Source organism: Lindgomyces ingoldianus (assembly GCF_010093535.1).
Source record: "Lindgomyces ingoldianus strain ATCC 200398 unplaced genomic scaffold BDR25scaffold_3, whole genome shotgun sequence".
Classification (NCBI taxonomy): domain Eukaryota; kingdom Fungi; phylum Ascomycota; class Dothideomycetes; order Pleosporales; family Lindgomycetaceae; genus Lindgomyces; species Lindgomyces ingoldianus.
Window position 1 is genome coordinate 2,189,608 of NW_022985164.1, and position 15,992 is coordinate 2,205,599.

The window sequence follows — 15,992 nt, forward strand, 5'->3', positions numbered from 1 at the left end:
TCCAGGCTCAAACATGTCGGCAAGAATGCAGCAGGGCGGCCGGCCTGGAGGCACTCGGTTCGCTCAGTTCAAGCTGGTGCTGCTCGGTGTGTTCTCCTTCCCCCAATTCTCTAGCTATGCTGCCTTGGATTTTCTAACATGTCCTGCAGGTGAATCTGCCGTAGGAAAGGTCCGCCGATCCCACCTATCAAGGCTGCCATGATTGCAAAGCTAACGTCTCTCGCAGTCGTCGCTAGTACTGCGCTTTGTCAAAGTGAGTTGGGGGTATGGCATCCGCCGAAATCAGGGCTAAGTCACCGCTAGGACCAATTCGACGACTATCGGGAGTCCACCATTGGCGCCGCCTTCCTCACCCAGACCATCGCCCTCGACGAATCCACCACGGTCAAATTTGAGATTTGGGATACTGCAGGCCAGGAACGGTACAAGTCGCTCGCGCCCATGTACTACAGGAATGCCAACTGTGCCGTTGTCGTCTACGACATCACCCAAGCTGTGAGGTTCCCTGTCCGTTTTGCGCTAGCATGGTTGCTAATATAGCCAACAGTCGTCTCTAGACAAGGCAAAAGCCTGGGTAAAGGAACTCCAGCGCCAGGCCAATGAGAACATCATTATCGCCCTCGCCGGTAACAAGCTCGATCTCGTCACCGAATCTCCTGATAAGCGCGCCATCACAACGGCCGATGCCGAACAATACGCAAAGGAGGCTGGATTGCTGTTCTTCGAGACGTCTGCAAAAACCAGCGAGAATGTACGAGACCTATTCACTGCAATCGCGAAGAAGCTCCCCCTCGACCAAGCCGGTCCTCGAAACTTGAGGCCAGGCCAACAGCGACAGGGCGTCAATTTGAGGCCAGAGGCAAGAGAAACACAGGGACCGGGCGGCTGCAATTGCTAGACGATTTGGCCATTTGCATATTTCAGTACTGCGTGCTTGGGGTGGGTAGAAGGTATATCTTAACGGGCTCTCGCTGGGAGGGCGTGGCGAATGATGTTTGGGGGCCGGCCAGTATCTTTTTCTCGCTATCAACCCTTTTTCCCGTAGGGCATATTACGGGCCTTTGGAGTATGGGTTTGTCTTCTCTGTTGCTATCTTATCTGAAGAGCTGAGAATTCCAGGCTACTCGAGCCATTAAATTTTAATGATTCCTTGCCGGATTCCTTTCTCTATTGTTCTTTTTTTTTTCTCATGTATACACCAACCGTAGCGAGGGTTTCATGTCACTAGAGCGTGTCTACTTATCAGTCTGTAAGGTCATTCCATTTCTACAAGGAGATGAAATGATATCCGTAGAATTCCCTTCCTTTGCTTGGATGGCGTAAGTTCCTGACGTTGGAAGAAGTATGTACGGATTACAACGTCTGTTTTTCTAGTTGATTATTTTGCGTCGATTTCTTCGCCTGTGGTAGTACTCCATTCGATCCGATCCGACCCTTAGATGCCAAAACGCGGAATGATTGCTCCCATTTGCCCCCGCACCGCCATCATCGCTCAACCGCTCCCGGAATCAACTGTAAAAATCCAATCCTCGGTCCTCGAAAACACTTTGCCCTCCGCCGTCGTCGTCACATTTCCTCCCTCACCTTCTTTCCAATACGTCCCTTGTGTCGCGTACCCGATGAAATAATTTTGTCTACACATCGCAGTCAATATGGCCTGGGTTGAAAATCTAGATCTGAGGGTAAAACTTACGCATCTATCCTCCACCCTCGCGTAATTTTCAGCTCGTTGCGCGTCAGTGTGAAATGAGAGCTGAAATTTCTGGGTTGGCAGGGCGTGTCTACATTGTAGATTGAATTGGCTGACGAAGGGATTTTGCAGTCAATAGAGAGAGCATAGGCGGGTCGGGGATCGACGAGGTGGAAGGAGACACTGGATTGGGCGCCTTCGACTGCGCGGAAGTTGGAGACGGTGAGGGTGACGGTGGTTGGAGCTGGGGCTGCGAGGGAGAGGGGAAGGGCAGATAGGAGGATGGGGAGCAGGAGGGAGAACATAATGGGAAGAGATAGTGGGCGTTTTGTTTCGGTTGATTTGCTGGTGTGCTACGATGGATAATCGGAGACGATGAATGACTTTGTGCGTGGCGAAACGGGGAGATATATGGTAGTTTCGTGGAGTTTGTCGGAAGTAGTCCAGATCGATCGAAATCATTCGCAATCCAAGTCGTCGCCAATTCTATCCTCTGTAACTTAAAAGAGCCGTGATCCGAAGCTTGTCTTATGCGTCTCCGCAAACAATGCAAGAGGCTGGGAGTTATGAAAAAGTCTCCCACAACCCACACAATCTTTCCAATGTCTGCCTTGCCCTGCCCTGGCCCTCCTGTCTTTGCAATGCCTCAGCGGCACACCCGAATCCTAGGGCGTAAATAAGTCGAAAGAAGGCAGTGAAGGCAGTCCTAGGCGTTGGTGTTTGAAAATGAATCGTAGGATGAGTAGCCTACAGCCTAAGGCGGCGGTTACAGATGTTATTTTCGTAAAGTGGAAGAGGCGTAGTTGGAAGGAGAGCTCGTCGTGTTGGAAGTCGCGATGGGAAGACCTCTGATGCGAAGAGCAAGAGGTTGGCAAACGACAGCTTTTCAGAAGTCGCTCGTGGTAAGTATTAATGGATGAAGACAGACTCCTCGAAGAATTATGCCATAACCAGCGCAAACGAACAAACAAACCCCCTCTTTATATGCATGTATCCAAAGCCTTCAGGATAGATGTCATTCCATGATCGCTAGCTGCATCGGCGCTAAACGCCCTAGATCAGGCAGTTTGATCTACGGGGTTGGCGGCGCAGCAGGGGAAAACAATAAGCACGAACAAGTGCTCGGGCGAGATGGACGTGTTACGATACTAGGAGAGGTGCACGAATGTCATGTGGTGTGGTGGTGCCACGTCAAGTTGTGTTGCAGAATCAATTGTTTAGCTATGAACGGGTACGGGTACCAGGACGCTATTAATATTTCAGGCTGCCGCGGGCGGTGAACGAAAGAAGTAAAGAGGTAAGACAACCATTAACTCTGCTCTGATTGCCATGGTCTACGCGATGATCTGGTTGATAGGAAAATCCCAATTCCTGGATCGCGCGTAGAACTTGCCAACACGGCTTGTGGTCACATTCGCGCATGATCCGATCAAGGTAGATTCGGCCCAATATGTATCTTGTTTGGTGAGTCCCACTGCATACGACTTACTATCCAAAAAGTTAACATCACATCAGAGTTATCGGGAATTGCACCTACGGATCATTTGGGTCCTGCAAAAAAGGCCTCCGGATCTTCATAAAGTCTTCATCCAGCCAGAATGCGATTCCATCACCGCCTTCGCAGGGCCAGTACCCTTCGAGGTATATGGATGGATAAGCAGTGTCGGTAACGAAGATGCAGTCCACTTCAGCGTGATATTGCGGCCGTGGGTCTTGGACGTGGAACGAGACATAGCTTGGAATGTTTGAGCTTGAACTGATGAACGCGCCGAAGTCAGTTACATGTAGTGTGGGAATCTCGGGTAATGAAGCAGTTGTGGTGGTGTAACCGCGAGGCTGGATAACTGGGTTTGGAAAGGTGGATGCAAGGGAGGGAAGAAGGGGTAGGAAGAGAATAGAGACAAATCGCATCTTGGTGAGTGGAGTGGGATACGGAGGATGTATCCACGTATACGAGCAAAGGTGGCTTGGTACAGAATCGAGAAGGACGAAAGACTTCTCTTAATACTTATATAGATACTACAGTAGTGTGAGAAAGGGCATAGTGCACATTCTAGTGTATCCGCTCTTGCATTGTAGCATTAGGTTTGAACAATTGTTCGGGCTGCCATTATTGCTGGTGGTTCACATCCGTCGTGGTGTAGTTGACCCAATGCCAATGAGCAAATGAATGAGTTCGAACAGAGTATTCAAGGATCTCTTGGATACTTGAACACGGCAATGCCAAGATGGCATATGTAGAATCCCGGTCCCAAGTGCAACATTTCGTGTCGATCACTGGCGGCAAGGCACAGTTCCATCGTCGGCAAGATGGGCCGTACCATTCGGGTGATAGTGAAAGACTTGAGAGAAGGCCAGGTATAGTGTGACTATCCTCGTGCTCAGCTGTCGTTGAGCATGCTTTGGTGTGGAGAAAGAGTTGTTGAGGGACATGGGAAGGTGAGGCTGGAGGAATGGGCAGACTGCACTAGGCCAAATCAGTCTTCTCTGACCTTGACAATGGGTCCTGGGTACCATGCAACTGCTTTGAGTCCATCAGCCTTCCCTTTCACGTCTTGTACTCTATTTGTACTTCAACGACTTACCATCGATGATGTTAAGATCCTCGGATATCGAGGTCAATAAGTTTTTGTACTCTTGTTTCACGGTTGCTCCACCAGCTTGTTCACCGCCTCCGATCGCACCTTGTACGCTGCCGTCTATCGCCTGGAGCATGACATCAAGCTCAGAGTTCGATGTTGCATTCGATCTGCTAATCAACCACTTTGTATCAATTATCATCTGAGCCTTCGGTTCGATCAAACGTTCGATTACTCCTAGCGCCTCTCCATCAGCTACCTTTGATCCACTTGATGTATTCTATCGAGTTCATCGGGTTGCCCATAACCGCTGCCTCTTAGCTCCAAAATACTTAAACACTCGGGAAGCTTCCGGGAACCACGCCAGTTAATTTGCGGCAATTGACGATTATTAGATTCTTTGAATTTATTCACACTGATTGCGGCAATCGAGCATGAGGTTCACATTTCATGCAGCAGGAATCTTCCATGTCAGAGGCCACCTCCAGCATGTGCAAAATTGGGTCGTCATCGCGTTGCTTCCTGATGGTACCTCTTCTCTGCGTTACAATCTGTGAAACTTTTGGCACCAGAGGCATGAGGAGATGGATTGATTGCTAGAGGAGGGTAACTAAGGGTGCCACTAGGTTAGGCAGCAGCAGGTGAAAGTAGTATCAGGTGACTAGAGCTTGGAGAGCTTTGTAACTGCAAACACAATCTAACGGCTTTCAACCTACCTAAATATAAAATGCCCCTTCCTCGGCTGCAAGACACCCGTCGTGCTGAAAAAAATAATAGGTACTCTAGCTTTAGGCAACTTAAACTCTGTATGGATTGTGTGCTATTGCCACTTCTAAACATTTGAAGTCTCTCTTACCTAGAAAATTACATTTGCGTTGTCGCCCTTGAGAAAGAATTGCATAGTGCCCCTTTTAAGCGTAACGTAATTTCTTTACTACAGCACTACTATTAAGCTCTAATAATTTTTAATACTAAGAGAAAGATCTGATCTAAGCTTTCAAGCCTCAGTTGCTATAAGGCTAGAAATATATTATTGACCTTGTGACTGCCACAGCGTGCAAATTCGTGCTGGAGTTGCTGTGCAGATTAGTACCTCTTGTTAAGGCAGCTACGGATCCTAGCAGATGTAAAATAACCCCACACATTCTACATAATATTTACTGTGTAATTCACTTGCTTTATGCAAATCTAGCCTGTAGTCTGTCAAGCCTGCGACTGTGAGGGGCCTTGGTAAGCCGAGCCTTTCGATCTAACTTACCATGCCTCTAGTCAACCAACTCAAATCTCTGAAACAGCTACAGAACTCTAAAAGGGTGTGGCCAGAGCGGCAAGGCCATCCTCCCTGCTAATGGTAGCGATTCGTCTTCTTCTTTGCGCAGATTCCTACTAACACCTTAACCAGATACAACTCCCCTAGGCACAGTTTCACATAGTTTTCTACAGTATGGCGGGTTTGGTTCCCTGTTCTCGTACAACTGCTAGTGCACGACTTTCGGCACAGCAGAGAGCCTGCGGTAGGTTAGGCTAAAATGGGATACGCCGGCAATTAAGGGTATGCAGGTCCAGTTATGTACCCTACAGGATGAGAATGAAGCCCACTATCTTCACACCGACCACTTATTGACTTCGAAGAAATACTATATAGTCTAGGTGATTTTCCCCTTTTTCTCCAGACAAGGTATCTATGCAAATAATAAACTAGATAGAATAGGATCTCGGCGAAAGGTGGGACGCAAAAAGAAATGTAGAAGGGAAGAGCGAGAAATAATTTTAGGATCTCCGAACACTGTTTCCAGAGGTGACAAACAGTAGCAAGGTATGGCCTTGTTTGGCGGCACTAACTCAGTCCTAGCAACATTCGAGATCGAACATGAAATAAAAACCCCATTTCTTAATGTTCTTGCACATTGCCCAGAAAGCAGCGATATTCGATGTCACGATTCGATTGTAGGTAAAATGTTCAAACTTTTCGCTTCATTCTACGCCTATAAGTAATTTCTACGCAAATCGAGTGGAAATAGAGTTACGCTAAAGAGGCCAGGACCTACTCTCGCAAACAGAGTTTACTGTTAACCAGTTTCGTCCTTGCTTCCCAAACCAAGTTCTCCCAGAACTAGAGAGTCCTACTACAAGTAATTCTACAGCACGAGCGAAAAAACCTTCCGAAATCCCTGTTCAGGTCGCCAATCTAGGGAATTGCTCACTTATGTTCGGCAACATCTGCATTAGAAAGCAATAGAAAACGCTAACGTCTTGTCAATTCTGCTGCACTCATCACTTCAACCCCTGTGAGCGACCTACGATCTATAAACCTCACCGATTCATTCTCTCGCGCCATGATCTAGCCCCAAGAGAAACTGAGCAGATCCTTCGTAGATTACAAGCAGATCTGTTAACAATAATGTCCGACATGAATACTACCGTAATCGAAATTTATCTGCACCCAGAAGCATGACAGATTGAACTGAACTATCTAGTTAAGTCCTGGAGGATGTCCAATCCAAGTGAAACTGGATAGCGCACACTCCGGCCTGGCGCGAGTTGTTTTGTTCACGAAGAGCTAGAAATGGTAGGTTAAAGAGTCTTTATGCTGAACATGGCTGTTCTCTTCTTCTTTTATACACCCACAACCATGAACTGCTTGAACGAATCGACTAGTAGCTTCTCAGAGAGGATGAGATTAATAGAATAGGAACACGACAACTATCAGTTCTTTTAATATTGTGAATTGGCTTCAAGGATATTTATGCATGTCCCATGAATCGTGCATTTATCCCTCAAACAATTCTAGTTCGGCTTGTATCTTCTCCAACCCTAATCTAAGCACAACTCCGTTTGGGGTGAGTTTACCTGCTAGGATATAATGGCAACATGCTCAGTGTATCTAAAACAGGCTAGGCCCTCAATCTGTTGGGCACCCAAGGAGAAGAAGTCAATGAAGGTGCCAAATGTGTGGGGGTAGTGGCTCTCATTTCGTTGCACAATGTTTGTTGCATCTTACTTAATATGGGATATGGTAGGGAGGTATTTAAGGGAGGTGGGTTTGGATGATCTGTAACACTACGATGGGTTGCCCAATCAGCCTTGAGCTTGGCACCTCATCAACTGTGTCAATCATAGCTCCTTGGACCCTCAGTCCACAATATATCACTTCTTTCAAAACTCAGGCCCACTGCAAGGCTACATAATCGAAGAAGCATGTTGATTGTAGTTGATGCTAACAGGCGATACATTTGCGGGGTTACGAGAAGGGCTAGTGAAAGTTTAGAAACGCTCCGATTTGAGTCTAGCATTTTTGATTGCAGTGCGTTTTGTGTACTTGAAACGTGGATATGCCATCCCCTGTTTCGGTTCTCAAAAGGCTGACACCATTCAACCATGGTGAGCGCCATCTCGCTTGACCTGGACCATTAGAGGTGCCACCAGACCGCACAGCCACGCAGGAACCGCCGACTTGGCTGAGCAGCTCAGCTACGTTGGGTGCGCTTCCTTTCTCCTTCCTCAACAATCAGCACTTATGTAGGACGACTTCCCATTCCAATGTGCCAGTTCTGACTACGGAGTACTTGAAATGTCACCGTTTCTACAACCTCGCTTTTCCAACAAAACAATGAAGGCTAATAGAAAGCCAACGCCGGAGTGTATTGTCCGTTCCGATACAGAAATGGAACTGGCAGCGCAACTTGTAACTAAACCTCGCCGACTCTTTGTTTCCGCCGTGCTGGACTGGATTCTCAAGACTTTAGGTGCAATTTCCGCTGTGATATTTGGAATTTGGGCGCCAATCACCTACTATACCAGTGTCAAATGGAACACGAGTAATGATGAGAGTCAAAGGCAGCTGCTAGAGGCGATCACGATGCAAGAACTAATGACAAGAGCCCTTCTAGATGAGATCCAAAAGATGAATGCAGTTCAATCGAGACTGTATGAAGAGATGGCAGGTGTAAGGGCGATGGTAGAGAATGTTGGGGAGCTAAAAGCGTGGGAATTTTGTTCTCAGGACTCAAATTTTAGTGCGCAGGAGCTTTGCCACATTCCAGACAGCCTATACCTAATGGATACCATTCTACAACATCTAAAAAACCAGACCGCACGTCCGAAACAATCTTCCACTACCTCTCCAGGGTCGTTGACTTCGTCATCATTGTCCGATCTAAGCCACATGTTGGACCTTACTCCTTCGCCCCTTCCAACCACCACCGTTCCGGAGGCCGTGTCTAGCGGCCTGGTAGTAGCAGACTACCAAGCCTGGGCGGACTGGTCCGGAGGTAATTGGGTCGCCAGCAGATTGGTGACTGAACCACCGCCTCCCTTGTCAGGACGGTTTAATATCTCGACAACATCAGCACCCTATTCATTGCATTCAGTTTCGATAAATGGTGATGCAACGTTTCTCAGGCCCAATCCTGGTTACCAACGATCCCAAATCGAGACGATGAATGTTACGACTACTTGTTACGGATCAGTTGTTTTGATCATAGCTACATTACTCGTGATGAGTCCTAAAATTTCGGATTGGGGAAAATCAGGAAGCGCTCCGGGAATGAGATTATGTGCTGGCGCTTTGTCGGCAGCTGTGGGGGCTCTATGCATGATTTATCTGATGTTTTTATTAGACTTGTACTGAGGATTCCAATCATTTTTCTAAACTGGGGTACCGAGGGAGCATTTCTCGAGGGTTTCCCTGGGACTATAGTCGTACTTTGTGGACTGGTGTACATCGTTGAATTATTCTCACCCATTTACAGCATGCCATTTCATATCAGGAAACAAGGCTAGGAAAAGTCTATCCATTAAGCGTCTTGCTAGAAGCAGGGTGTATAGTAATAGATTACATATGACAAGGAGAACTTGATATGGAGCCGCTTGGAAAGTATGATACGAGTGAACGAAAGATAGCAGTTTCCGTTGATTTCTGCCCTCATCTTATTGGTACGGAACTTTGTACAAGAGGCGACTTGCGAATACCGGCTGATCACAGGTCAAACTTAGCCTAGAGTTAGTCCAGACATTCGACGCACATATAGCTCTTTTCTGCTGCTTCCCTGAAGCCTCGGGATCCTTTTGTCCAGCGAAGGTGTATGAGGGTTAGTGTAACGGATACGTATCAGCAACGATGTCTTGCAATGTATAAAGTTCTAATCTAAGAAAGACAGCTGCTTGCAGAAGTGGCAACGTTGGAGCCGGGTAGAGTTTTTTCTTCCTCGAGTGGCTGAGGGAAGTTCTCATCCATCCGTCTCTTGACATAATTCTCCTAAATCTTCGGCTTAACTTCCATAAACCTAGGGAAGCACCAGCTAACGAGCCCTTCAAACTGCATTCACCACCACAACAGCCTCCTGAAACACCATCTAACCAACGACAAAAAACTTCCAGCCCTCGTCCAGCGGCTACAAATAGATATAACCGCACGCTAAAAAGCTGTGAGAGCTCTTTCGCCCACAGAAACGGCCAAAAGTGGCCGTTTCGAGAGGTTCTTTCATGCAGCGGACGCCAGGGGATGATGTGCTGTACTGATGCATGGTTCGCAAGATTAAACAAATACTAAACGTAAACGGCTGCCTTACCGCAGTAATCGAGTCGGGGATGTCGGTGGTGCCATCGGTGTGAGGCGCTTGTTGCGATCTGGGGTTGGCGATGTTATTGGAATCGTGGGTGTTGTTGGCGTGAATACATATCACTTCTGAATTGCTGTTGAGTGGACGGAGAATTTCAAGGAAATTGCTGCCAAGTCTGAGCCATAGCAAAGGATATGAAGCAATAGCGATAAGCGTAGCAATAAAAGTTATGGAGACTTCCCAGGACCGGTAAAAGCCGGAAAGAGAATCTTACAGATTTGGGATTCCTAATCCCATTTGCTGGATAACGTTAGAGAAGATAAGAACTGGTATTTTCTTTAAATAATAGTCGTGAAGTTTATACCTTGCACTCAAAGGCGATAATGTTAAATATGAGAGTTCCAGCAGTTAATGATTTTAGGGTGGTCGATCGCACAAAATCTCCGATATTGTCAAGCTTTTGCCAGGTGCCGTGCCAAGTCTCTCGGATTTGATGATACAACCAATTCCCAAAACAATGTCTCCGTAGATGTTCCTTGGGCGCCCACCACAACCTACGGCTGAAAAGTTGAATGTAGTGAGTGAAATACTCACTGAGTTCCTTATTGAACGTTGTTCATCATCCTGCAGGCCTCCCAGTCTGTCACTATGCCCGAATCCTGACGCAGTCTCACAGCAAGTGCCCTTTCGCGGCCATTCTAGTCGGGCCTGATAATGAGCATGCTGAACCTTTACTCGTCCGTCTTGCTGAAACCCACTTCACCCCGGAGTATCTCTGGACATGCACTTTTTACTCGATGTGGAAGCCATGTGCAATGTGCGCTGCAACATGTTACTGGGGGAACATAGGGGACGTGGTGTACGCCTCGGGTGAAACAAAGTTACTTGAATCGATAGGCAAAAGAAACAAGGAGAATACGACATTGAGCCTGCCATGTAGGGACGTGTTCGTCACAGCCCAAAAGGACACGCAGGTTGTAGCCAATTGAAGGGTGGGAAGTACAGATTGCAGAGCAGAGTGGCAAATATTGGAAACTGATACGAGAAACGGTGTCTGCATGAAGAGCTGTCATGGTTTGTAGCCCTTCATAATCCTCTCCACCATCTGAATCCCCATTCGCTCGTCTGCGTCGGGCAGTTTCTGGCTCGCTTTCTTTTCGTGATCTTGTCTCTCTTGAATCATACCTGATCCCTTCATGATCTTCTCCATCAATTGTATGCCTTTGAGCTCTTGCAATGGTGGCAGCGTCTCCAGCATGTCCCGCTTCAGCTTCTCCCACAGAATCCCGCAATCTGGCTTCGCGCGGCATTTGCTTTCGATAACTTCGTCTGGTGTAATGATGAGGTCGCATGGAGTATCCCATTCCTTGAGCTGGAACTTGGCTGTCGTCGGACCCGTTTCGACGATTTGGCATCCATGCACTACAACTGCTACTGGTGTGCTCGGTTCCACCATCTTTCTGTCTACAAACATGCCCCACTGGAGGTCAAACCAGCCATGACCTTTGCCAAACCTCATGCCATCTAGGGTTACTGCTGCTGCACCCGTGACGCAGAGATCAAGGTGAATGTCCGCTTCCTGGATTTGCGACCACGTAACATGCTGGCCAATGCCTGGCCTCTCCATACCGTCGAGTAGGCTTGCTATCTCGAGCTGAGCTTCGCCGATTCTTCGCGGGTCTAGGAGCACAAAGCCTCTGCGGAGCCCGTACGTTGATACTAGAACCATCTTTCCATCGCGAAGGGCGCGGAACCGGAGCTCTTCGAGACAATTGTCGGGCTCAACGAAGAGCGTCGACGCATATTGATAACAGGGGAGTTCGACAAGACGATCAATGGCAGATGACGAGCCGCGAAAATCGGGAATGAAGGATGCAATGTCATAGTTCCAGCGCGAGTCGGGGAGAGCATACTGGAGGAGGTTTGACCACACCCGGTGGCGGAGGACGTACTTTGAGTCAGGGGGTTGCGAGGCCATTTTGAGAGCTCAAGGTCGTTGAGACTCCCGAGCTGGGCCGGGAAACAGGAACGCGAGAGCGATGCATGGTGGGCTGCACGGAATAGTATGAGAGCTCGACGGTGTGGGGGTTCTAAGCGTGGTGCGGGATTATGTAATCTGCGATGTCGTCTCGCAGCCTTGCGGGCCATCTATGTATAATTTGAGTCTATATATAATTTGAAGAAGTCTATCTCCCTAACTACCTTCTTATACCTACTGATATAAGGTTTGTTAGATCTGAAAACCCCGCTAGTATATCCTCCTACTTTTTACAGCAATTTCGGCCTGTAGCCGTTCTTATCACCGTCCAAAGTTGACACTTTTTGTCCGTGCCGCTGCCTTATACCTAGTGTGCATTTTACCTATGCGGCACCTTCAGAGTAACCTTATTCCGCTAATGTCTGCTGTTATTTCTACCCCATTTCCTCTTTTTCTTCGTCTTCTCTTTTTCTTTCCCTATACTCTCTCTCCAACTAATCTACCTTTTCCTCGCTGGCCAACCAATTCAATTCTCTGAGAACACCTGCAGCATTCCACCTTACAGGGGGTGTACAGTAGCCAGAGCGGGTTGGCCCCCCTCCCTGCTGTTGGCGGCATAATATCGCCACCGCAGACCCGTTTCCACAGACGGATCACAGCTAGGGGATAACTTTACACCTTTATGCTGCTGACAGTGTTCTACACTGGCATAACGCAACTCACAACATCACTCTCAATGACGAAGAGATTGAAGCACCATCTCTTAATAAGAACACATGAGGGCCGCATTTCCTCAAAAAGGATAGAGCAAGAGCGGGCCAGCCCCCCTCACCGTTAGTGTCGCCCCTTGGCCGAATCCCGTGTGCGACTACATGACTAATCGGGAGGATTGAGTGGTATCAGCTGAATGTAACAAGTCGTCCGCCAGCTGTAAAGCATATGTACTATTCTGTACGTAAATTAACTATTGGTTGATTATTCGCACCTTTTTGGTTGAATTAGCGGAGTGGTACAGAGCTCCATCCTTGCACGAGTCCCCAAACTCACCAAAGTTGGAAAATTTTTGCACCCTGATATCTCAACAACAGCATAATAATAAATTCTAAAATTTGATAACTAACCTCCTATGCTTCCTATAAGAATCTAGTTCACCTTTAAAAGCTTTTTGTTCACCAAATCTTAAGAAATAGCAGTTTAGGTAAGTTTAGAGGCTAGAAACTTAATTTCTTAATAACAGCCAGTGTAAGGCCGCTAGTCTAGTCCTTACGCGCGACAGGTATATATACTATTCCGTACGCAGATCAACTGTTGGTTGATGTGGAGGATAAAATAGCTTGGCTGTTCAGAAGATCGGATAAAGTGACTCTGCTATCTAACAGAGTTGAAGGCTCTCCTTATATACACCGAGCTTCGGAACATACTATCTCCAGATCCCGAGCCGCGTGCCAGGCTCCGAGCCCTAGCCAAGGCTCTTAGTATACGCGACAGTTGATTATTCGCACCGTTTTTGGCTGTATTGGCGCAGTGGTGCAGAGCTCCGTCCTTACAGCCAGGTCTATTACTATAGAACCTTGAACAGGAATCTTAAAATAGGTATTTAAGACTAGGGATAGATTTTTACACTTTATGATTAAGGTGTTATTAAGATATTAAAGTACAATTTCCCCCATTTTTTGTTGGTTTTGGGACTGACTGGTAAACTATGTTACATGTAAGCGCCAAGCGTACTGGCACGCCACAGCCAAGCTTCGCAGCCAGTCTATCTCAGCCTCGTGATATTTTTTCTGCCTGGTCAAGCTGACGATGGACCAGATGCTTCTGCGCTGCGGGCTTAGGGGCTTGCCTGATAATCTCCTGGGAAGTCTGCATTTCGATACACGTCCATTACCCCCAAAGTGTCGAGACGATGGCCGAAGCTCTAGCGGTGGTCGGCATAATCGCTAACATAATTCAACTGGTCGACTTCGGCACCCGGGTTCTAGATCGGCTTAACCAATATCAATCTACGGTCGTGGAGATCCCGGAAGCATTCCGTCACATCAAATCTGAGTTGCCCGTAGTACTAGATGCCCTCCGTCAAACAAAGGCCGCGATTGATGCCGGATTGTTGCAAGATGAGAGCAAAAGGGCGCTTCTTCCAGCAGTAGAAGGGTGTAGCGAGCAGATAAAAGCGCTAGACGAAGTAATTAAGAAAACGTTGCCTGGATCAAGTGATTCGTGGGCTAGAAGAGGCAGGAAGGCCTTGTGGAGCCTTCGGTATGACGCCAAGATGGAGAAAATAACAGCAGTAATTCGAGGCTATGTCCAAACGCTGACATACCATGCGGCCACTTCATCGAAACCTTCAACAGGTAATTGCCCTTTTACGTCCTAAGGTAGCTTCGATCCACCCTAACCATCCATCACTAGGCTACACCCTACCGCCTCCCACCCCTTCCTCAACAGTCCCCTTCCGGCGCGACGACGACTTCGTTAGTCGCGACAGCCTCACCAAGATACGCCAGATCTCTGCGAGGCCTGCAGCGCGGGCGGCGCTGGTTGGTCTTGGCGGCGTTGGGTGAGCGCTGCAGCTTGCAACTGGAGAATCAATACTAACTGCCTGCACAGAAAATCTCAGATTGCCATTGAATATGCCTACCAAGTGCGGGACGAATCGCCAGATACGTGGGTATTTTGGGTGCATGCGGGCACTCAGGCGAGATTTGAGGAGGGATACCGCAGAATCGCCGAGGTGACGAGGATGGAGGGCTGGGACAATCCGAAGGCGGACGTTCTGCGGCTCGTCCGCAGCTGGCTGTGCAACGAGTCGAACGGACGTTGGGTGATGATCATTGACAATGCTGATGACTCAGATGTCTTCTTCCCGCCGCTCTCTAGACAACGAGCTGTCGCAGTGGGCAACCTGGGTCAAGCAGCGGAACCACTCTCAGACTTTCTGCCGCAATCGCTAAACGGGTCAATTCTTGTGACGTCTCGAAACCAAGACGTAGCATCCAGGTTGACGGACAGCTACGCTAGCGTTATTGAGGTCAAACTGATGGACGATGAGGATGCACTAGCTCTTCTTGAGAGGAAGCTTGGGGCTAGTGCAGACAAGAAGGATGCTGTCGAACTAGTCCACTTGCTCGACTGCATGCCCCTCGCTATCACGCAGGCGGCGGCTTTCGTTAAGCAGAGAGCGCCACGCATGACGATCTCACGATATGTAGAGGAAGTGTGCAGAAGCGACCACGACCGGACTCGCTTGCTGAAAAATGACATGGGAGACAGCCGCAGAGACGGCAGGGCGTCTAACTCCATCATCGCGACCTGGCAGATCTCATTCGAGCATATCCGGACTAATATGCCGACGGCTGCTCGACTGCTGTCGCTGATGAGTCTCTTCGACCACCAGGGGATTCTGGAGTCGCTTCTTCACGACCGGTACCAGTTGGATGAGGATGAGGATGTCGATTTTGAAAATGACATCCATACGCTAATTAGCTATTCCCTAGTTAAGATGAGCACGGACGGAAGCGAGTTTGAGATGCACCGGCTGGTGCAGTTCTCGACTAAGATGTGGCTGGCGCTGAACAACGAGCTGGAGCTGTGGAAGGCGACGTATTCAGCGCTCATGGACGAAAGCTACCCGGTGGGGCGACCTGAAAACTGGCCAGTGTGCCAGGCGCTGTTTCCGCACGTTCAAGCGGTGGTGAACAGCCAGCCGAAGGACGCAAAAGCGCTAGAGGCCTGGGCGTCAGTGCTCTTTAAAGCGGCATGGTATGCAACCGAGATGGGACAGTATAACAAGGCGTACGAGATGGGTTCTGCCGCTTTCCAAGTTAGGGAGACTATTTTAGGAGCAGAACACCCAGATACGCTCAACAGCCTCAACAGCCTTGGAGTAGTCGTGGAACGCCAAGGCCGGTATAGTGCAGCAGAGGCGATGCATCAAAGAGGACTGGAAGCGAAAGAGCGGGTACTTGGGGCGGACCATCCCTCCATGCTTACTAGCATGGCCAACCTGGCGTCGACGTACAGGAACCAAGGGCGGTGGAAGGATGCTGAAGAGCTGGAGGTGCAAGTAATGGAGACTCGCAAGACGAAGCTTGGGGGGGACCATCCCGACACGCTGACCAGCATGGCCAACCTGGCGTCGACGTACTGGAAACAAGGGCGGTGGAAGGATGCCGAAGAGCTGGACG

At 48.5% G+C, this 15,992-nt stretch overlaps 6 protein-coding genes across 6 annotated transcripts in view; 3 read left to right on the plus strand and 3 right to left on the minus strand.

The window, feature by feature from the left end:
• Nucleotides 1–13: 13 nt before the first annotated feature.
• BDR25DRAFT_322105 (ras-domain-containing protein) lies at nt 14–898 on the plus strand (the record flags this gene model as incomplete). The annotated part of the gene is made up of 5 exons (XM_033692011.1): nt 14–86; nt 150–169; nt 227–253; nt 304–495; nt 548–898. The coding sequence occupies 5 exons, from the start codon at nt 14–16 to the stop codon at nt 896–898; spliced, it is 663 nt and encodes a 220-aa protein (XP_033553590.1).
• Nucleotides 899–3,024: 2,126 nt separating this feature from the next.
• Nucleotides 3,025–4,847, minus strand: BDR25DRAFT_349810 (uncharacterized protein; the record flags this gene model as incomplete). The annotated part of the gene is made up of 9 exons (XM_033694602.1): nt 3,025–3,178; nt 3,228–3,656; nt 3,741–3,806; nt 3,840–3,897; nt 3,953–4,157; nt 4,183–4,214; nt 4,276–4,477; nt 4,540–4,617; nt 4,686–4,847. The coding sequence occupies 9 exons, from the start codon at nt 4,845–4,847 to the stop codon at nt 3,025–3,027; spliced, it is 1,386 nt and encodes a 461-aa protein (XP_033553591.1).
• Nucleotides 4,848–7,771: 2,924 nt separating this feature from the next.
• BDR25DRAFT_375864 (uncharacterized protein) lies at nt 7,772–9,038 on the plus strand. Its single transcript, XM_033697413.1, has one exon. It carries the CDS (start codon nt 7,841–7,843, stop codon nt 8,897–8,899), a length of 1,059 nt encoding a protein of 352 aa, XP_033553592.1. The 5' UTR covers nt 7,772–7,840; the 3' UTR covers nt 8,900–9,038.
• A 2,002-nt stretch (nt 9,039–11,040) lies between these two features.
• Nucleotides 11,041–11,775, minus strand: BDR25DRAFT_160347 (5-formyltetrahydrofolate cyclo-ligase; the record flags this gene model as incomplete). The annotated part of the gene is made up of 1 exon (XM_033684032.1): nt 11,041–11,775. A coding segment is annotated over one exon (735 nt), but the record flags the coding sequence as incomplete, so codon positions are not given.
• Nucleotides 11,776–12,129: 354 nt separating this feature from the next.
• On the minus strand, nt 12,130–13,677 carry BDR25DRAFT_349813 (uncharacterized protein; the record flags this gene model as incomplete). The annotated part of the gene is made up of 13 exons (XM_033694603.1): nt 12,130–12,148; nt 12,192–12,223; nt 12,312–12,342; nt 12,383–12,467; nt 12,528–12,540; nt 12,585–12,654; nt 12,681–12,736; nt 12,794–12,878; nt 13,115–13,176; nt 13,213–13,343; nt 13,467–13,500; nt 13,537–13,571; nt 13,611–13,677. The coding sequence occupies 13 exons, from the start codon at nt 13,675–13,677 to the stop codon at nt 12,130–12,132; spliced, it is 720 nt and encodes a 239-aa protein (XP_033553594.1).
• BDR25DRAFT_300614 (TPR-like protein) overlaps nt 13,614–15,992 on the plus strand; it is a 3,946-nt gene continuing 1,567 nt past the window's right edge. Inside the window, exons 1-3 of the mRNA XM_033689412.1 lie at nt 13,614–14,159; nt 14,218–14,365; nt 14,416–15,966. Of these exons, the coding sequence (XP_033553595.1) occupies nt 13,715–14,159; nt 14,218–14,365; nt 14,416–15,966 (2,144 nt within the window). The 5' untranslated portion in view covers nt 13,614–13,714. The remainder of the gene's footprint in view (nt 14,160–14,217; nt 14,366–14,415; nt 15,967–15,992) is intronic.